The sequence below is a fragment of the Haliotis asinina genome, chromosome 13, assembly GCF_037392515.1.
Source record: "Haliotis asinina isolate JCU_RB_2024 chromosome 13, JCU_Hal_asi_v2, whole genome shotgun sequence".
In the NCBI taxonomy this organism is placed as follows: Eukaryota; Metazoa; Mollusca; class Gastropoda; order Lepetellida; family Haliotidae; genus Haliotis; species Haliotis asinina.
In genome coordinates this window covers 54,705,671-54,726,874 of record NC_090292.1, presented here as the reverse complement: position 1 = coordinate 54,726,874, position 21,204 = coordinate 54,705,671, and the positions used below count along the sequence as shown (strand labels likewise).

At 42.0% G+C, this 21,204-nt stretch overlaps 1 protein-coding gene across 1 annotated transcript; it reads right to left on the bottom strand.

Moving 5' to 3' along the window:
* Window positions 1–969: 969 nt before the first annotated feature.
* Window positions 970–19,364, bottom strand: LOC137260162 (uncharacterized). Its single transcript, XM_067797856.1, has 3 exons — window positions 18,990–19,364; window positions 5,787–5,902; window positions 970–1,353 (listed from the first exon to the last, which is right to left on the bottom strand). Exons 1-3 carry the CDS (start codon window positions 19,312–19,314, stop codon window positions 1,270–1,272), a joined length of 525 nt encoding a protein of 174 aa, XP_067653957.1. The 5' UTR covers window positions 19,315–19,364; the 3' UTR covers window positions 970–1,269.
* Between the last annotated feature and the right edge of the window lie 1,840 nt (window positions 19,365–21,204).

Genomic DNA, 21,204 nt, shown 5'->3' with positions numbered 1-21,204 from the left:
CGGTGACACTTTACTCACCAGGATAACTAACCCAGACCCCAAAACACTTCTAAAATTGATCGATGAGCTTGAAATACAGTTCGGTCGGTAGAGGGCACAAGAGTCGATTTAATGCGAACTTTTAATTTCATATTGTAAACTTAAGATGCATTTTTCAGAATAAATTATGAGGTTGCTTTGTTGGGGGCTAATAGTATGAATGAGAGAAATGCAATCCTGATTTTAGAGAAGTGTGGCGTGATACTGTGCCTTAAACATTCATGCTACATACAGGCGACACAGAGATTAGCTGAGTTTCAGCGACGTAAATATCATATGTTAACAATGGAAATTGTGCGAATACAAAGCCTGAGTGGAACTCTCAAATGTTCATAGAATTCATACAAAAAACAAACAGCCATGTTGATTTTAACAAACACCTAGATACCGGAAAACCTAATTTAGTATTTGTGGAATGATAGAGGTTTCAGTTGCTATCATATATATTGACAGATATATCATAAGAAATTCCTAACACGCGAGCTTACTTGTGTAAACACACAAGGGCGGGAAAAGACGGAGGGAAATGTTGAAGCTATGGTCAAAGTTAGTCCAAAGCGTTAAACATGACGAATGATGATATCATGCAGTAACGAGAATGATAAACCGTGCCTTGCTTGAGATCGTCAGTTTGAATCAGATATGAATACACCCAGCGTGCATTTAAAGCGTTCACTGTAGTCGCGGATGTCTGGTTCAACGAAGTTTCTTAAAAAATGATGCGATCTGTTTTAACGGGGTTCTCGTGTAATGGAGGTTATAGTTTAATGAAGGTTGTATTTTACAAAAATAAACTGCATTCTGGTTCAACAATGGTTACCTATAACGGGACTGTTTGGTATAACGGGGGTTATATGGAGAACTTGAAACATGCTGACTAAGCAATGCCTCTCTATAACGGTAGCGGTGGTATAACGGAGACGCACCCCGTTATACAACTTTATTGGTTCCCTAAATACACAATGTCCATGGGAATTTAATGCAATTTGGAAATCGTTTCAAAGTTGCAACTGAATCTCATGTTAAAAGCCCAGTATCATTTTCTGACTCAGTACGAGTGCAGGGAAACAGTTTTCTTGCACACCACCACCATCAACCAGCGCACATGTCGTCCACAGTGGTGGTCATGATGTAGGTTGATACTCGTGTATTGCATTGTGACCTTTATACCATCTCGGGCTTTCTACACTGCCGATTTGTGCCGAATGCTTCGTTGTAATTGCCTGGTTGCTATAGGAACGGGTTGAGCGACAGCTCCGACTTGTGCTGGATGTAAACATTGCCTGCCTCCACTTTAACAGGGAATACGTCCTGCTGCAAACAGAACAAACGAAGTGTATACATTTACTGACAGTATTAACTCATCACACAGTCGTGTACCTCATGGCCTTGCGAGACATTAGGCTGATTTGGCTGTGTCACGAAACCCATTCGCAATAATTGATATCTCGGACAACCCATGGTATGTTGTCACAACATGGCCGCTTTTGGTGTATTTGTTCTGTACACACTAAGCTAAAAGAACTACATGTCATTTTACATACTCTGTGTGAGTGAGTTTAGTTTTTACGCCGCACTCTGTATATAATCGAGTCGGGACCAGACAGTTCATTAATTGGCAGCAGGAGACACAATGTACGCAACTGACATGAGTCAGCTAACCCCACCACTCGATCCCGTTAGTCGCCTCTTATGACAGGTATGAGTTACTGAAGATCATCTGTGACCCGGTTCTTCACGGGTTCCAGATAAAGACATATACACGCTGACCACGACCCCATCAAAGGGCTTGGCTGCATGGATGACCTCCTGGACAATGTGCTTCATTACGACGTCAACAACTGCTGCCTTCAGCAACGAGTCGAAAATAGCCACTTTCATCAGCCCAGTGAACCCAACGCCCTTCCCCAAGTTGCGGTTTTCTTGGCGTCTGTGTACGTTCCTGTCTGTGCCGATGAAGACACATCTGATTGGGCACCATGGCCTCTGACAATCAGCCTCCAGTACTGGATGACTCCAACCAGATAATATTTGTCCAGGAAGTCCCTTAACGAAAAACTAAGGTGATCGTACGTCACTAAGGTTACCTTAGTGAAATGTTAAATTTTGGGAGTTTAGCTGAACCTTAGCAAAGGTTGCCTCGTGAAAGGAAACCAAGTTCTCCTAACAAAACCACTTATAAACTGTCTTTAGAAAACTGCCACAAAATGATTGAAAGACCCTTGGTAGTCTACCTCGCATGCTTTTGTAATAGTGAGTGAGTGAGTTTAGTTTTACGCAGCACTCAACAATATTCCAGCTATATGGCGGCGGTCTGTAAATAATCGAGTCTGGACCAGACAATCCAGTGATCAACAACATGAGCATCGATCTGCGCAATTGGGAACCGATGACATGTGTCAACCAAGTCAGCTAGCCAGACCACCCGATCCCGTTAGTCGCCTCTTACGACAAACACAATCGCCTTTTATGGCAAGCATGGGTTTGCTGAAGGTCTCCAAAACTGCATGTGTGTGGAGAATATTGCCTCGCCACACGCCAGACCTCAATTGACCTCTTTTTCTTAGGAATGAATCTGTGTTGAAATAACACTCCTAATTGTATCTGTCATTGTAGCTTTGTAGAATTTACATTTGAATTCACAATGCCATTTCCTGGGCACTTATCCACAAAGCGTCCGTAGCGCTTCGTCATTCGTAAGTTTGTAATAAAGTATAGAGTTACGACAGATCGTAACGTTATGAACGCTTTGTGGATCCGGACTCTGGTCTCTGTGTACCATAGTCCACAAAATCCATGGGACTATGAGTGACTGATTATGGAATCAAAAGCATTTCTGGGTATTTTAAACAATTGTTTGAAACATTATAATTAGCTCAATAAATTTAAGATATAATGTCAGTTTCTCTTAAGGTCTATTTGTTTTGGAAACTGAAATGTGAGAAGGTGTGGACAGTGTTGGACGGCGGCTATGTGCCAGTTGATTACAAGAATTTGCACGGCTACTATACCGCCTGCAGAGGCCGCTAAACTAAATTAACTAATTAAAGTGCGGTGTTTTATCACAATCACAGTTCAATGTGTGAAAACAAAACAAAAATAAATAAGTGAGTGAGGTGGTGAATGAATTCTAACTTTCAAATATAGGGAGTATTAGTCCTGGGTGAGTGAGTGAGTGAGTGATTAATGTGAAATCTTAATGATTGAGTCACCATACAACCTCAATACCCCGGCGATACAATAGGGTAAACGTCGGTTTGAGCTAGTATACAACAGGATATCCACAGGAGTACAACAGAACAGCCACAAGTTACAACAGACAACCAAAGGAATACAACATGACAACCATATTGGTACAGCAGGACAGTACAGACCACAGGAGTAATCAGGAGTACAACAAAACAACCACAGGAGTACAACAGAACAACCACAGGAATACAACAGCAATAAAACAGGAAAACCACCGGATTACAGCTGGGATGCAGTCGGGATACAACCGGGCTGTCACAGGGAAACTAATAGTTACACCGTTTTGAAAGGGTCCCGTACACCCTTTCAATCGCAAAACATCTGTAATTTCCGTGCTTGATGCGTGATTCAATCTTATTCGAGATAAAGAGATACTACCATGAAGCACCAGAAGAGTTCGTAATTCCCAGGGGTGTACATTGAAAATACTACATCGCCTGTAGGCGGGGTAGATTGAAAATAATAGAATAGCGCTTAGCCAATCAGAAAGCGACATTCATGTGTGAGGTAAGATAATACAGCTTGACGTATGACGTCAAAATGGTTCAAAGTCGTGACGTCACAATGCTAATGCCGCTCTAGCAATGGTACTAGACCCTGCTTGACTCGCGGAAAGCTGAGAGTCCGCACACTGTAGGCAATTGCGCCGCAGTTTCTGTCCGTTTATGTTGGTGAGTAGTAAACAGAATACTAAACTCGCTTTCGTAAAATACCATTTTTATTAAACTCGTTTAATAAAATTGTCTTACACAGAAGGTCGTTTAGTATCCCCTGTCATCCCATTACGACAAGGCGAGATGCTTTCAATGGTTGCAACAGTTTTATTCTGTTACGATGCGGCGTGCCGGTGAAGTTTTGCAACAGACCTCTTAACCGAGCAGACAAGGTTTCGATCAAGTTCTTAAACCAATGCCCCCTACTTACCTTAATGGCAGTCATTTCAGTTAATCTATCTTGGTTGAGAGATACCGTCCGGTTTCGATTATGTAATGGGCGCGACGGATGGACTGGTTCCTGGCAGACACTACGCTGCGTCAGCTTTGTGATCAATATGTATTGTCGGATCTTATTCTGAATAATCATTGAACGGTGATACTTGAGATCTAACTATTTTAACGTGTCAGAATAATTAATAGTTTGTGCTAAGTAACTTAAGATGCATATCAATATGCTGACTTTAGTATTCGTTTACACATTTTCAAGTGCGTTGTGGTTTCAAAGATTGGCATATCGCCAATCGCCTATTGTGATGTGACGTCAGTAACGAAATAATTAGACATGTGAGTGACAGCTACGCGCACAAGATGCCCGTGCAAGGCGGTCTGTCTCGGCAGCTACATGTCACGTGATAATGGAAATGACGTCACTGATGAGGTCAAGAAACAGCTATAGATCACCATAGGTAGACTTATATACGCTGTTCTTACATAGGACACAATCCACCGTAGTACCCCAATATTTTTTTTCCATATCTGAGAAATATGAAAGAATTAAGCTGGTTGTAAATAGTCGAGTCTGGGCCAGATAGTATAGTAACTGATATGATAACCATTGTCAACCCGTAAATGTGACCAGCCAACGACCTACCAGGTCAGCTGTTGTGTCTCCTCTGAGTTGCGGGGGTCAGTTCAAACCCAGAATACCGGAGCGAATACAACGTTTTACCTAAGACCAAAGTCAAAGATGGGTCATATTCAACGTTTTCAATTTTTGTCAATTTAGGAGATAAATATCATGTGTTGGCCAATTTCAGGGTGTTACTGAGTATTTCAATCACGGGAATTCATTTGACGTCGTATTACATAAAGTATGGTTACAGCAGTAAAGTGTCATCAGCTGGCCGCTTCAGCTTGTTCCATGGTAGCATCTGGACCTGCTCATTTTGTGTCGTCATTCCGACTTTACGTCACAATATGATTTGAATTTGAATTTGAGGCAACCATGTACAAATGTGTGCGATATTTATACGTGTCAGTACGCAGCGAATAGTCTTGCAGTTTCCGGGAATCGAACATCATTCGATCATAATTTTTCAACCAAACCATTTTACAGAGAACGGTGGCTTTTGGATCACAATTCAATTCTTAACTTTTGATCTTGTTTGACCATAGTTTGATGGAGGACAGTTGTATTTTCTTTGTCAAATGTTTGTCTTATCTGCATTTCTAGCATTAGTGTTATATGTTGACACTGTTGATAGTTTACTGAACTCACGCACACGCATGCACTCACACGCACACGCACGCGCACACGTAATTATACGTAATTCTTGAAAAGGTCACCTCTCCGCACGTTGCAGAAGAAATTGTTTTCACGATGTCACCATGACAACGATCACACGAAGAAAATAATATTTTTACGTGTACGGTACATAGTTAGGGAAAGTCTAGTTTTGCATCTTGTGTACCTACCGTCCCTGCTTCAGTAGACTTCTTTCTAATGAGTTTTAAGTAGGCCATTAAAAGCCTATCCTCGTAAAGTACAAGATGTCCTCTTACCTGTAATCCCAGTTCGTTCTTGCCGGTCTTCAGATCAAACATGTATGCGTGCCAAGGGCACATTACGTGACATGTCCCCTTGTAGTCCTCGATCTGACCTTGAAACAGCGGACCCCCTGTAGAGGAAACAAACTGAGTGAGTGAGTGAGTGATTGATTGAGTGAGTGAGTATTCTAAATATCAAATGTGTTTATCGTATCGTTTGGGATGAGTGAGTGAGTATTAATTTCAAATATAAATATAGAGAGTATCAGTTTCGGTGAGTGAGTGAGTGAGTGAGTGAGTGAGTGAGTGAGATTTCTAAATAGAGAGTATTAGTCTGTCTGTGTTTGTTTGTGTGAGATAGTGAGGGTTAATTTTAAATATCAAACGTAGAGAGCATTGGTTGCGTGTGTTTGGATGTGTGAGATAGTGAGTATGTGTTAATTCTAAATATCAAATATAGAAAGCATTGATCGAGTATGTTTCGGTGAGCGAGTGAAAATTCTACATATCAAATATTAATCGTGTATTTTGGTGGTTTGAGTGAGTGAGTGAGTGAGAATTGTAAATACTAGTATACAAATAGCGAACATTAGATGAGTCGGACAATATACTAGAGGAAAATCAATCAAGTGGCATTAAACACGATGTCCCTTCATCTCAATCTCCCTTATTGATTTCGAATTTCAGGACGTGCAAGTGCAATACATGTAATGTCTTTGTTGAATATCGTACCAATTCATGCGCAACCATTAAACCTCTTCTATAAAGTACCACTCACAAACCATGAACTATCTTTGAAGAGTCTGGAACTCTGTGGAAAGGTTTTTGAACAGCTACGTATCGGATTAATGCATAGATCAATATATTTTATAGACAAACCTTCTAGGATTTAAAAGATATTGATTGCTCATTTTTTCCCCGTTTGCGTCATAAAATGACTTACCAGACACGGGACACTACCTATTTATCATCCAAACTCAGAGGAAACGCTAGTTTGAGATAAATCGATTCAAGAAATAACATTGCGCGGTCTCATTTGTGGTGTAATAAAGCTGAGGTAAGCCCTGAACTATTATACACGTAGTAAAAGCACGAGGATGCTTGCGTCTGATGAAGTACTGTCGGCTCTTTGATCCTTGTCATAATCATTTATAGATCATTGTGACGTCATCGTCACTGTGACGCTACAATAAAATTACGTCGCCAATTCCTCTCCGTGTAAGTAAATTTAGTCTCGGTATTATTCTGTACTGAGTGTAGGAGTGTAACGAATAATACTGAAACTAAGTTTTCTTGGACTGCAATCCCTCTCCTACTGAAACTGGTGAGCATCTCTCAAAACACTTCTAGATAACGTTGAAGAATATTACCGTATCGTAAATTGAGTGACTGAGTAAATTAGATAAACACACTGCATTGGAAAATCAAATGTATGTTGCGAAATCGTAATAGCCCTAAATTTGATTTAAGACCGAACGTACGGAAGCGCATTAGGGCCACGGTGAAAACGTTTTTGGTGTCACTATCTCCTACGTAGGACATGCTATCTTCTACAAAGGATTTAGTATCTCCTACGTGGGAGATAATGAGGCTAAAAACAATTTTCACCGTGGCCATAATACGCTTCCGTACGAACGCGTACCGTGTGATTCAAATAAAAAAATGAGAGCTATTATGACTTCGTTATATACCTGTGATTTTCCAACACAGTATGTTTATCTCCATCCTTCCATAACAATGTTATTATCGCTTAAAAATAACAAACACTGTGTAAAATCAGAGGTATATATCGTGATAGTATACCTCTAAATGACGTCTTGCCCGCGTGATTGAGATTTTGAAAAGAAATAAAATGGTGTGTGGGGTGAGGATGGGGTGAGGATCAGGTGGGTGGGTGGGTGTACCATTTAATGCCATAAATACCGTATACATTCATTAATGCCAGTGGCAGTATGGTACAGGGTGGCTTACAAGACAAGTGTACACAGCGGTAATAAAAGGAATTAAGAATGCAGATTAAATAAATAACTATTGCGTCTAGTATGACTTGGCAACATGCTTTATGGTCTTTAGAAATATTTGGAGGATACCTGTTCTGAATTAGACGCTATAACAGGTTAATGAACCTTGAGTCAAAGACATTTAATACTTGATCACCTCGTGGTGATATATCTGATTTCTGTACAAGTCAAAAGGAAAGGGAACAATTGGATATTTTGGTGTTAAACTTTCAGTATTCTCTCGTATCCTGTTTATCATTAGGACCCTCAAATACCCGGGTAAGAATTAGCGTTCGGCAACCCATGAGGCGATTGACAGCATCGGGTGGCGCGGCTTGCTGACTTGGTTGACATATGTTATTGTGTCCTAATTTCGAACACTGATGCTCATAATATTGATCACTGGGTTGTCTGTCTACCATGTTTAGTGCGACATTAACAACAAGCAAACATGTTTATTACAAGAAATCTCGAATTTCGATGAAAGTTTTTTTTATAAATGCAATCTGTTTCCACATCTCAGGTGGTGAATACGCAGTGGACGAAACAAGTGTCCTCTCTGAGCGTGCAGGAAGATGGGCACGATCCCCAACCACAGACTAATGAGATTATTATCTTCCTCAAATCAATATAACAAGTGAGGGATAGATTGGAGGGATAATTGGTTGCCATGGATACCATCATACAGTTAACAACAGCAAATTGTTAGTTTCAGCAAGTAATACCGACAGCGATCAGCACAGCTTGGAAATGCAATAACGGATAGTATAGTAGATACGCAGGTAAATGATCTCGCGTCACTGTACATTAAACACAACAGGGGCCCGTTTCACAAAACTCTCGTAGCCTAAGATCTCGTAAGTTTTCTCGTAGCCAATGTACCTCCTATACTGTAACACAGGAGCTGCGGATGCTACGAGAAAAGTTACGAGATCTTAGGCTTACGAGAGCTTTGTGAAACGGGGCCCAGGTGCCATAAGTCGTTAAGTGAGTGAGTGAGTGAGTGAGATTAGTTTTACGCCGCGCTCAGCAATAGTCCAGCTATATGGCGGCCGTCTGTAAATAATCGAGACTGGACTTGACAATCCAGTAACCAACAACATGAGCATCGATCTGCGCAATTGGGAACCGATGACATTTGTCAACCAAGTCAGGGAGCCTGACCACCCGATCCCACCAGTCGCCTCTTGCGACAAGCATAGTCGTCTTTTATGGCAAGCATGGGTTGCTGAAGGCCTTTTCAACCCCGGGAACTTCACGCGTGCCATAAGTCTTTAAAAGCTCAATTGTAGCTATTTAATATCATATTAATTCTGATAAATTTGTTTTGTACTCATGAATGTGCAAATTCCTGGTATCGTTTTGGGGGTGTTCATTTGTGATACAATTGGTTGTTTGGCTTTTTTTAACGCCGCACTCAGCAATATTCCGGCCACATGGCGGCAGAGAGTAAATAATCTTGTCTGGGCCAGCCACTCCAGTGCTTAACAGCATAAGCAACGCTCTAAGCTATTGGGATACGATGGCACGTGTCAACCACGTGTCAAGCAGGTCAGCGTGCCTGACTGTCCGATCTCGTTAGTCGCCTCTAACGACAAGCCCGGATTGCTAAAGATTAATTCTAACCTGGATCTTTCATGGTACTTGAGATACGAGGTGAGTGAGTGAGTGAGTGAGTGAGTGAGTGAGTGAGTGAGTGAGTGAGTGAGTGAGTGAGTGAGTGAGTGAGTGAGTGAGTGAGTGAGTGAGTGAGTGGGGATCTTATTTGTGCATGACTGCGCATTGTTTAACCCTTTCTTCGGAATGTCTCCAATTGCTAAAAGCGGCGTGAAACTAAGCTCACTCACTCTCGGAATGTCTCAGTTTGATACAGTACAAGCCCACAGTGATAATTATGTGGTACAACTCTAAGATATTACCACTTTTGTGAAAACCACAAACCCCAAGTATTGTGCCGACATAGGCATAGTCAGAACACCCCGGGATTCGACCTCAGTCCTGATGGTGTTACGCCAAAGGGCGACAACTCCGCACAATGATAAAATAAGAACCTGACACGACTATCATAATACATGACTGGATCGGGCGGTTAGGACCACTGCCTTGGTGCAAGTCATCATACTGGCGCAGATCTATGCTCATGATATCAATCACTAGAATCTTATACTCGGTTACTAGTATGTACGGACTGCGTATTTTTGGGTGTGGCCTTGAACATACAAAGGGAAAACATCCAAAGCAAACCGATTATTAACAGAAATCATGTTGCAGGTAAGACAATTTTTAATGGAAACAACCATTAGCACAACAACGGTCACACTCATTGCAACACCCAGCGCCAAGTAATCACATGTTGTCAGAATCAGCAAAATACAAACCCATCTACATGACTCTGATAATGAGGTACTATCGATTATCAAGTACAGAAATGTGGTGTTGTATTAGTTTTGTATTAGTAGCTGGTATTGCGTCGCTGATATATTGATATTTTATCAGTGGAATGTACATGATAAAATAGTTAGCTGTTGACTATCACGTCTCTCTCTCTCTCTCCATCTCTCTCTCTCTCTCCGACCCCCTTTCCTCTCTCTGAGTGAATTACCCACCTCCAGGAATCTCGTTAGAGCTTGCTGTTATTTTCCGTCTTCCGCGAGCACGTGTCACGATCGGCTGTCAGGTGTGTTGTACACCACACTTCATTCACTAACGATGATTATATTTCATGTATCGACACATGTATTAATACCCTTTTCTAACGACTGTTTTCCTTTAAGCATGCAGTCGGTTACTTGGCCTTAAAGCACTTAAAGCACTTTTCATGAAATTAGACGTCAAGTCAGCAAGACAACCTCTTTCGGTCGACCCATCTAAGGCTGACGTGTTTGCGTGGCATCACTCCTGCTGGACGACGCTACAAGAATCTGTTTCTAAACGTCGCACTCACGCAATTAAAAAAATAAAAAAGTTGTTATCCATAACAATTTGTCCAAACTGTCATTCTAAGGTTAAACAAAAATTAAATGTTTCACATTTATTTCCAAAGTGAAGAAGGAGGAACGCATTTTATATATTTTTTTAGCACAGAAATACAGCTTGGGAAGTTTACCACGTGGTAATGAGTTGTACATTCAGGCACTCTTGTTCCTACAGACACTAATTCTTATAATGGACAAATCGATGTTGGGCACGCTGCAAAGTCAAAAATACTTTTTAGAATACCAATAAAAACAATACGCGCAGAAATAAAAGTGACGCGCCGATACCCGAAAAACATTTCACTTTTTTATTTAGCCTTAGAAATCGATCCCAGACAGTTTGACAGATCGGATCATATCTTAATCGTGTCGTAATGTCGCATTGTCCTTAATAATTATATCGGCACATTGATCTTAACATTTGTCATCAACATTCTTAACACAGTTTGAGTTGTATTTTTAAACAAACTGTGCTGGTGTTATATACTAATAGTGTTGTTAGAAGAACACAACCTAACACATGTGCCATGACACAGGTATACTTTGCCAAATCCGATGCCATTACTTCTCTGGCCATTTTCTGTTGACCTGTGGTCATCGTATACATGTGACCTACACAGATCTAACTCCGTCATGTGTTAGGATCGATCACTCCTATCAGCTAACGTTATCAGGATAAACGTGACAAATATCCCCACAGTGTTGATATTCTGTGCAAAAAGTACAATGTGCCAAGGATACTCTCATTATCAGTTCTACTGGCGGGCATCTGTGATTAAGCCACATAAAAATCCATATTGACAATGCTATTTAAGCATTACACTTACTTTGAAGAGACGTTTCTTGCATTGCGCAGGGCTTAGTGTTGGGTTTTGCACCCACAGTCGTAGAGTGTTTCTCATTACAGATCAACTTGAGTCACATGAAGCTTGTATTTCATCAATCTTATGACCCGAATTAATTTCTGAGGTTATTCTTTTCGAAGATACCCTTCAGTCCTTGTGTACTATGTGCTTTGTTTTCATATATCTATAACAAAAGTGAAAATTGTTGGCGTGGTTGTGAAACCGGGATACGATACGATTTCGACCCAGCTGCTTTGTTCTACCGGTGATAAGATTACATATATAAATAGTGTATGAAACTAACCCAAGAACAGTTTGTTGATATTTACATATCTCATTTTCATCTACACAACACCAAAAACCATTTACGATTGAAATCTGACAGGGGATTTTCATGTAGTTAGTTACACAGGGGTTGGTTCTACTCCCTTCACTGACGTTAGGTTCTCTCTGTTTTTGTCTTAACTCTCAACATCTATTCCTTATTGACAGAATGGCTTCATTTTACTTAATACGTGGTGCACACGTACAGATATCTATATATTCATTATTCGTGATATTTCGTGAGAGGGCAGTGGCAGCTACCGTCTTGTTCGTTCCTAACTCCGTCTGTCTGCGTCTATCCGTCCGTCTGTTTGTCTGTCCAACAGTATGTCTGTTTTCTGTCTGTCAGTCAGTCAGTCTATCAATCTGTTTGTATGTGATCGTTCGTCGTTTGTCTGTCCATCCGTCTGATTGTCTGCTAAGTGTCACTTAATCTACAGTCACAAGCAGAGGTTACCTCTAAATGCATCGAGCTGCATTGTTTCAAGTTACCATGGAAACAAGGCTTTTTTTATTGTATCGAAAAACTAGTAAATGGTGTTTTTTGTAAAGTGTGTTTGATGACAGACATCACCAAGCGAAGCCGTACAAGGTGACCTTTGAAATTCAAAACTAAATGAATCAGTTTCCATTCTAGGATAATGAACAAACATCATTGAGCACCGCGTCCATGTCGCCGGCACAAGTGGTGTAACGATTTCTGTGACAGGCCGCATACAGTAAATATGCTCTTCCATATCTGTGCAATGTTAAATCAACACGACAGAGTGCGGGAAAACTTCATAGGTTTAAAGTGAGTGAGTGTGTGAGTGAGTGAGTGAGTGAGTGAGTGAGTGGGGATGAGTGAGTGAGTGAGTGATGACTAACATCAGGTATCTCGATATCAATGACATTTTCAACTTGAAATCGAACACAGTATGGGGTGAGCGCCAGATTGTCAAAAGGCTACAAAAATTAGGATAGTTCCCATATGTACGTCCATCTGAACGACACTTTCGGTTACCTTCCCTGAAAACAGAGCTCGACAGTCCTCCATACCGTCCTCTATTCTTATTATTAACGAAACAATGGTTTGGAATAGTCATGCGACAGTGTATGTATCAACTAGTATGTATCAACTAGTATGTATCAACTAGTATGTATCAACTAGCATCAGCATTCATCTTGTGCATGTCACTATTGTGTATATATGTGATACAAAAAGAATATTCAAACAGTAATTGCCAGCTAATGTGTAAATATAAAGCTCAGGTTTTAAAAAAAATAGATTTCAAGATATGGAAAGACCAGAAAGTCTGTCTGGCTGTAAATTTAGACCGTCCGATGGAAATCTGGACCGTCTTGTGCGATAGGTTATAAGTACTGGATAGAAATAGTTAGGAATATTTGTAAATTTTAAAATTATGAATAATGATGTATTTATTCACTGACATTGTGATATCAATTATAAAAATATCAATGTCCCGAACTTATTGTGTCCAGTATACATTTCATGGTGTTACAACATTAAAGCTTGTATTTGCAGGTGAGGCAGAAATTATTACATTAGATCTTGTACTTGTCAATGCATCAGAAATTCTGTCGATGTGCTTTGCATTTTAACTGACAGACGTTAGATATGTTTACATGACAAGGTCCGTACACCACCCTCGAGCATCAAGCGAAGTATGGCGGAACGCTACAGACGTCGAATTGGAAATCGGTCATACAACTCTTGCAGGCACCAAGCCCACAGAGATATTACAACTCTCTTATCTCTATGAAGTAGGTTTTTGTTCTATTTTCATTGGCTTTGCACCTCCTAAAATCACTGCTGAAAATCTCTCTTACCAATAATCAAGTTATTTGTATAATGTCCGTTATTTGTCAGCTGCATTTGGAGTAGATCGAAATCAATCAGCGCCCTCCTTTCCCTCCAATTGACGACTCGGTTGGAGACCAGTGTTTCGTAGTGCACAACATCCAGTTTTTCGACGCCATCATTGACTACATGCAACAGCAGCACCCTTCCCATGAAGATGTTTACCCAGCAATTAACACTGATATTGTATTGACAAGACGAGAATAACCGCCATGTTTGCCCTGACCAGCCCGACATCGCGGGAAGTAGATAGTGTTTATGCAAAAAGGAAACATCAATCTTAGGTTGTTGGTTAAAAATAACCACAATTACGATACATGAGAGCAAAACACATCACACAAAATCTTCAAAGGACTTGAGACAAGAAAGTGTTCAATAACTAAAAGTATTGTTTTATTGTTTTTACTGATTTCTGCCGTGAGAAGATTGTACACGAAAAGGGCCATTGAGCTGCTGTACTAAGGGATCATAGCACTGAGGTCACCATGGTGCCCATCCTTTAACATCTACTTAAGGCAGTCTTAGTCCTAACATTGCTTAGTGCAACAGAGACCAAATGTGTTCCCGTATGTCCTTTCAGATTGTTGACGACCAACAAGGGACTGTGACACAGATTCAACGCCTAATGTATGTTTTTTCTCTTTTTTTTGTATGTGTGATTTGTTGGGTGCTTTCTGTGTGTGTGTACGTGCGTGTGTGTGTCTTATTTCGTTCCAAACCATCAAAACAGACGTAGTTATTGATTGCGTGTATCAGTAATGATCATTCTTTGTCAGTTATTGATCATTAACATTTGTTGAAAACTATGAAGGCCAGACAGGCAGATGTCGTTGTACATGATGTTGTTGTTCATGAAAAACATTGTGTGTTGTTACTGTGGTTGGGCGCGAGACGTTTACAGGAGCTCTCTCCCGCAATACAGTGTATATTCCTGTAACATTCCTGTAACATTCCTGTAACACTCCGGCAGGTTTCCTTGTTGTTTAACGCCGCCACACGATTTTCAGTTATGACGGCGGTCTATAAATAATCGACCAGGCACTCTAGTGATCAACTGCACCCGCATCGATCTATTCAAGTGAGATATGATGACATGTGACAACAGAGTAAGCGAGTCTGACCACCCGATTCCGTTAGTTTGCTCTTACGACAAGCATGGATTGCTGAAGACCAATTCTAACCCGTATCTTCAAGGGTGTTGTACAAGCTACACTCGAAAGATTATGAGATCTGAAGTTGTGTCGTTAATCATATAGGGGTCAATAAGACAAGCCAGTTGATGACTGAGAACCGTCTAGTGTACACTGTCGACGGTAATGTAATATTGAAACTGCGGATGACTCACGTCGATCTGTGGATTATCCAGCGAAATGCAGTGAGACGCCTAATGGGTTATCGGATTAATGGAAGCAGCAGGTGATGATTGAGTCTGACGCTGGAGAGACTGAGATTTGAGAGGGGATTATTGTCACAATTGTTTGTGTTAATAGCTCACCAGAACCACAGGGGCTTGTGCCCCTACAAACTGCCTTCAAAGTTTTTACTATCACTGTCTTAGCAACATATGAAAGAAGAAAGCGATGTAACGTGACCAACATACAAAGTTCGTTCAACAATGACCACTGTATCTATCCCATTTTAAGTATGCAGACATTTCAAGCCAATACATTGACCCACCAAATGAGACATAGAACGCAGAAATGGAAACAGTACTCTGGGAGTTTCGGAATCTCGAAATTCCTTAGGTCGACTGTTAAGAGACACCCCTAAGTGTAAAATCCCTTAGGTCGACTGTTGAGAGACAGTCTTAAGTATACAATCCATTAGGTCAGGTATTGAGAGGCAGCCCCAAGTCGACTATTAAGAGACAGTCCTTAGTGTGCAATCTCTTTCGTCCACTATTAAGAGACAGTCCTTAGTGTGCAATCCCTTAGGTCGACTACTGGCAGTCCTAAGTGTACAATGCCTTAAGTATACTACCAAGAGACAGTCCTTAGTGTAGAATCCCTTAGATCCCCCAGACAGACAGTCCAAAGGGTAGAATCTCTTAAGTCCACTATTGAGAGACAGTTCCATTTGTGCAATCTCTTCCGTCGGATATTAGGAGAATGTCCTGATTGGTACAGCTACATCGGTAACAACACTGACAGTGACGGCAGTGTACTGTACATTGGTAACAGGACCGACAGTGATGGTAGTGTGTTGTACATCGGTAACAACACTGACAGTGACGGCAGTGTACTGTACATTGGTAACAGGACCGACAGTGATGGTAGTGTGTTGTACATCGGTAACAACACTGACAGTGACGGCAGTGTACTGTACATTGGTAACAGGACCGACAGTGATGGTAGTGTGTTGTACATCGGTAACAACACTGACAGTGACGGCAGTGTACTGTACATTGGTAACAGGACCGACAGTGATGGTAGCGTGTTGTACATCGGTAACAACACTGACAGTGACGGCAGTGTACTGTACATTGGTAACAGGACCGACAGTGATGGTAGTGTGTTGTACATCGGTAACAACAGTGACAGTGACGGCAGTGTACTGTACATTGGTAACAGGACCGACAGTGATGGTAGTGTGTTGTACATCGGTAACAACACTGACAGTGACGGCAGTGTACTGTACATTGGTAACAGGACCGACAGTGATGGTAGTGTGTTGTACATCGGTAACAACACTGACAGTGACGGCAGTGTACTGTACATTGGTAACAGGACCGACAGTGATGGTAGTGTGTTGTACGTCGGTAACAACACAGACAGTGACGGCAGCGTATTGTACAAAGGTAACAACACCAACAGTGACGGAGTGTACTGTACATTGGTAACAGGACCGACAGTGATGGTAGTGTGTTGTACATCGGTAACAACAGTGACAGTGACGGCAGTGTACTGTACATTGGTAACAGGACCGACAGTGATGGTAGTGTGTTGTACATCGGTAACAACACTGACAGTGACGGCAGTGTACTGTACATTGGTAACAGGACCGACAGTGATGGTAGCGTGTTGTACATCGGTAACAACAGTGACAGTGACGGCAGTGTACTGTACATTGGTAACAGGACCGACAGTGATGGTAGTGTGTTGTACATCGGTAACAACACTGACAGTGACGGCAGTGTACTGTACATTGGTAACAGGACCGACAGTGATGGTAGTGTGTTGTACATCGGTAACAACACTGACAGTGACGGCAGTGTACTGTACATTGGTAACAGGACCGACAGTGATGGTAGTGTGTTGTACGTCGGTAACAACACAGACAGTGACGGCAGCGTATTGTACAAAGGTAACAACACCAACAGTGACGGAGTGTACTGTACATTGGTAACAGGACCGACAGTGATGGTAGTGTGTTGTACATCGGTAACAACAGTGACAGTGACGGCAGTGTACTGTACATTGGTAACAGGACCGACAGTGATGGTAGTGTGTTGTACATCGGTAACAACAGTGACAGTGACGGCAGTGTACTGTACATTGGTAACAGGACCGACAGTGATGGTAGTGTGTTGTACATCGGTAACAACACTGACAGTGACGGCAGTGTACTGTACATTGGTAACAGGACCGACAGTGATGGTAGTGTGTTGTACGTCGGTAACAACACAGACAGTGACGGCAGCGTATTGTACAAAGGTAACAACACCAACAGTGACGGAGTGTACTGTACATTGGTAACAGGACCGACAGTGATGGTAGTGTGTTGTACATCGGTAACAACACTGACAGTGACGGCAGTGTACTGTACATTGGTAACAGGACCGACAGTGATGGTAGTGTGTTGTACGTCGGTAACAACACAGACAGTGACGGCAGCGTATTGTACAAAGGTAACAACACCAACAGTGACGGAGTGTACTGTACATTGGTAACAACAATGATGGCAGTGTATTGTGCAATGATAACAATAACAACACCGACAGTGAGAGTAGTGTACTGTACTTTGGCAACAACACCGACAGTGATGGTAGTGTATTGTACAACAATAACACCGACAGTGACGGTAGTGAATTGTAGAATGATAACAACACCGACAGTGTTCCCCGAGGAGTAAAGAGGACATGACTCAGCTTGGTTATGTCTGTGGAAGTACGTCTGTTAATGGAAAGAACTGGAGCACATGTGTCATGGGTGAGTGCGTTTAGTTTTACGCTATATCCTTGCGGTCGGTAAACTATTGAACCTGGACCAGACAATCTAGTGATCAACAGACTGAGCATCGGTCTAAGCATTTGAGACATGATGAGATGTGTCAACAACGTCAGCGAGCCTGACCAGCCGATCCCGTTAGTCACCCGGGTTACTGAAGATCAGTTCTAACCAGGATCTTCACTGGTCGACACTTGCCGAAGCATTAATCTAAATAAGTTCTTTACCAGACACAGTGTTGGAGTTGCCCCCACACAAATCTACACAAAAGCACAAGTACCAACACTGGCGAGATTCGAGCACCTATCCGTGAATCGATGACGCCATACTTGATGACCAGCTACAAGACAAGTTGTCCGTTACGATGACAGGCAAGTACACATACCTTGCACAACCGGGTAACCGGCCACTAATTTCCGTCGTGCGTGCTCTAACCTTGATTAAGTATGACAATCAAACATTCGCAAGGAGAGGCGCCTGAATCTGCACGAGGGTTATGACCGTGTGTATGTCCGCATGTCTTTTTAGGTGTTTGTAGGTCTGTGTACATGTGTTTGTAAACGTGGTACACGTGTGTATGTGTGTGTTTCTGTGTATGACTTTGCGCGTGTGCATCTGTATTTGAGCACGTAAATATACGTGTATCTGTGCGAATCAGTGAAAGAATTATGTCATGGCTCGAAGCAGACAAACGGGTGATTGAAGTTATGAGCATCAACACAACAGGGTAGGGCACACGAACTAAATACATAAGGGCTAACAGAACGCAAGAGATTGACAACATGAACCTGGTCCGTCACACAGCCAGCGTTTGTGAATAATTGAGTTTAGCTTTACACAGCTTTTAGCAATATTCCAGCAATACCACAACGTAGAACACCACAATGGCCTTGGCATTGTACCCATGGGGAGCCAAACACGGATTTTCGGGGACGAGAGAACGCTTTAACCACTAGACTACTCTTGACCTCGTGGCCTTATCATTGTGAACAGAGTTGGATCTTTCAAATCATACGCTTTTTATAACACAACAAATGTTTAGCTTACCCATATGGCTGCACCATGCTCCCATTGCATAGAGCTTCCCCTCTTCGTGAAACAATACCAAATCCTTACTCGATCCGAGCTTAGCGTGAACCCGGCGACACTTCACAGTTTTTAATTCTGAATACGGACCCATGAGTCTCCAGGGCGGGGAGTCTTCGCCTGTGGGTACACGTGAAGTAGATTCCGATGGTAGAGTCTGTTTCTCCGAGGCATCACTCTGACAGGCACTATCAGAAGACGAACCACTTTTTACACCACTGTTAGAATTCATTCTCGTCTGCTGTCCATTCATCGCCTGCTCCCATCGAGTTGTCGTCTGCTCCATTTTCGCGTGCCGGTCACGAGCGCAGGTCTGAACGCGTTGGCTGACTCGAAGAGAGTGATCGGCACTCTGTTAGATATTTTAGCCGGAAATGGATTGTCGACGCTACTCTGGTCGGTCGGTGCTGTTTCTAGGAGACGGGTTGGTCTAGCGCTTGTTACCAAGGGTACAGTATTTTATATTGATCGCGAAAGCCGCTGCCTTACTTGTGCGGAGTAGCAACTAATTAGAGCAATTAGGCCAATGAAGTATCGATTTGTGGTAATATCTATTAATTACTCCGCAACTATGATAAACTGTCTAAAGTCTCCTCCCAGTGACGCAGGTGGGCCTTCATCTGCCCGCTAGGCCCTCACACCACGAATGTTCACATGTTCTGGAGCTAGCCATGTGTATACCTGATGTTAACATTGTACGATTGGTTGTTTGTTATTTGACGTCGCATTCAGCAATATTCGAGCGGCATGGCTATCTGTAAATGGGTCTGGATCAGATAATCCAGTGACCAAAATGATGAGCATCGGTCTACGCAATCAGGATACGGTGACGTGTGAAGCCAGGTAGCGAGTCTGACCACCTGATCCCGACTAGCATGGGTTGATGAAGATCAATTGTAACCCGGATCTTCAGGGGTAAGGGGTAATTGTGCTGCTGTTGGTGAGTGTGGGCAGCAGCTCTGATAATAATGTACTGTTACTGTCCAACATCTGCCGCAGGTGATCACCGGATTGTGTCATAGAGCATTACTTTGGTTCACGTCTTTGGCGTCTGGCATCCACGTCCGCATGCTGATCGTGAGGGATAAGTCACTGTTACGATTCGTGATGTTACTGGTTGTCTGCGATCTTTCCGATGCTCTTGCTGTCAACCACCAATCGGCTCAATGGAGATAATCCACTGGAGGCAAATACTACATCTGTCCTTCAGTGGACAATGGTCATAGGTCAGTGGCGGGTTGAAAGCCTGTTGATTACATCATGCCCCGGTTATTATCTCAAGAAGGACCAACAAGCACAGTATGGAACAATTATGTTATCCCAAGAAGGACCAACAAGTCACAGCATGGAACAATTATGTTATCCCAAGAAGGACCAACAAGCACAGTATGGAACAATTATGTTATCCCAAGAAGGACCAACAAGCACAGCATGGAACAATTATGGTATCTCAAGAAGGACCAACAAGCACAGCATGGAACAATTATGGTATCTCAAGAAGGATCAACAAGTACAGCATGGAACAATTATGGTATCTCAAGAAGGATCAACAAGCACAGCATGGAACAATTATGGTATCTCAAGAAGGATCAACAAGCACAGTATGGAACAATTATGCTATCTCAAGACGGACCAACAAGCACAGCATGGAACAATTATGGTATCTCAAGAAGGACCAACAAGCACAGTATGGAACAATTATGTTATCTCAAGAAGGACCAACAAGCACAGTATGGAACAATTATGGTATCTCAAGAAGGATCTACAAGCACAGTATGGAGCAATTATGTTATCTGAAGAAGGATCAACAAGCACAGCATGGAACAATTATGGTATCTCAAGAAGGACCAACAAGCACAGCATGGAACAATTATGGTATCTCAAGAAGGACCAACAAGCACAGCATGGAACAATTATGGTATCTCAAGAAGGATCAACAAGCACAGCATGGAACAATTATGGTATCTCAAGAAGGACCAACAAGCACAGCATGGAACAATTATGGTATCTCAAGAAGGACCAACAACCACAGTATGGAACAATTATATCATAGCAAGAAGGATCAACAAGCACAGTATGAAACAATTATGGTATCTTATGAAGGACCGACAAGCACAGTACACAAAACCGATCAAAGAGCACAGTAACAAACAATAATCTCAAAAAGAATTAACAA

Bases quoted from the DNA above. Each gene is read 5' to 3' on its own strand.
- LOC137260162 (XM_067797856.1), bottom strand. From the start codon at position 19,314: ATGGAGCAGACGACAACTCGATGGGAGCAGGCGATGAATGGACAGCAG. The intron at 5,903-18,989 runs GTAAGCTAAACA...TTTCCTCTACAG, and splicing joins AGCATGGTGCAGCCATATGG to GGGGTCCGCTGTTTCAAGGT. The intron at 1,354-5,786 runs GTAAGAGGACAT...TTCTGTTTGCAG, and splicing joins AGAACGAACTGGGATTACAG to CAGGACGTATTCCCTGTTAA.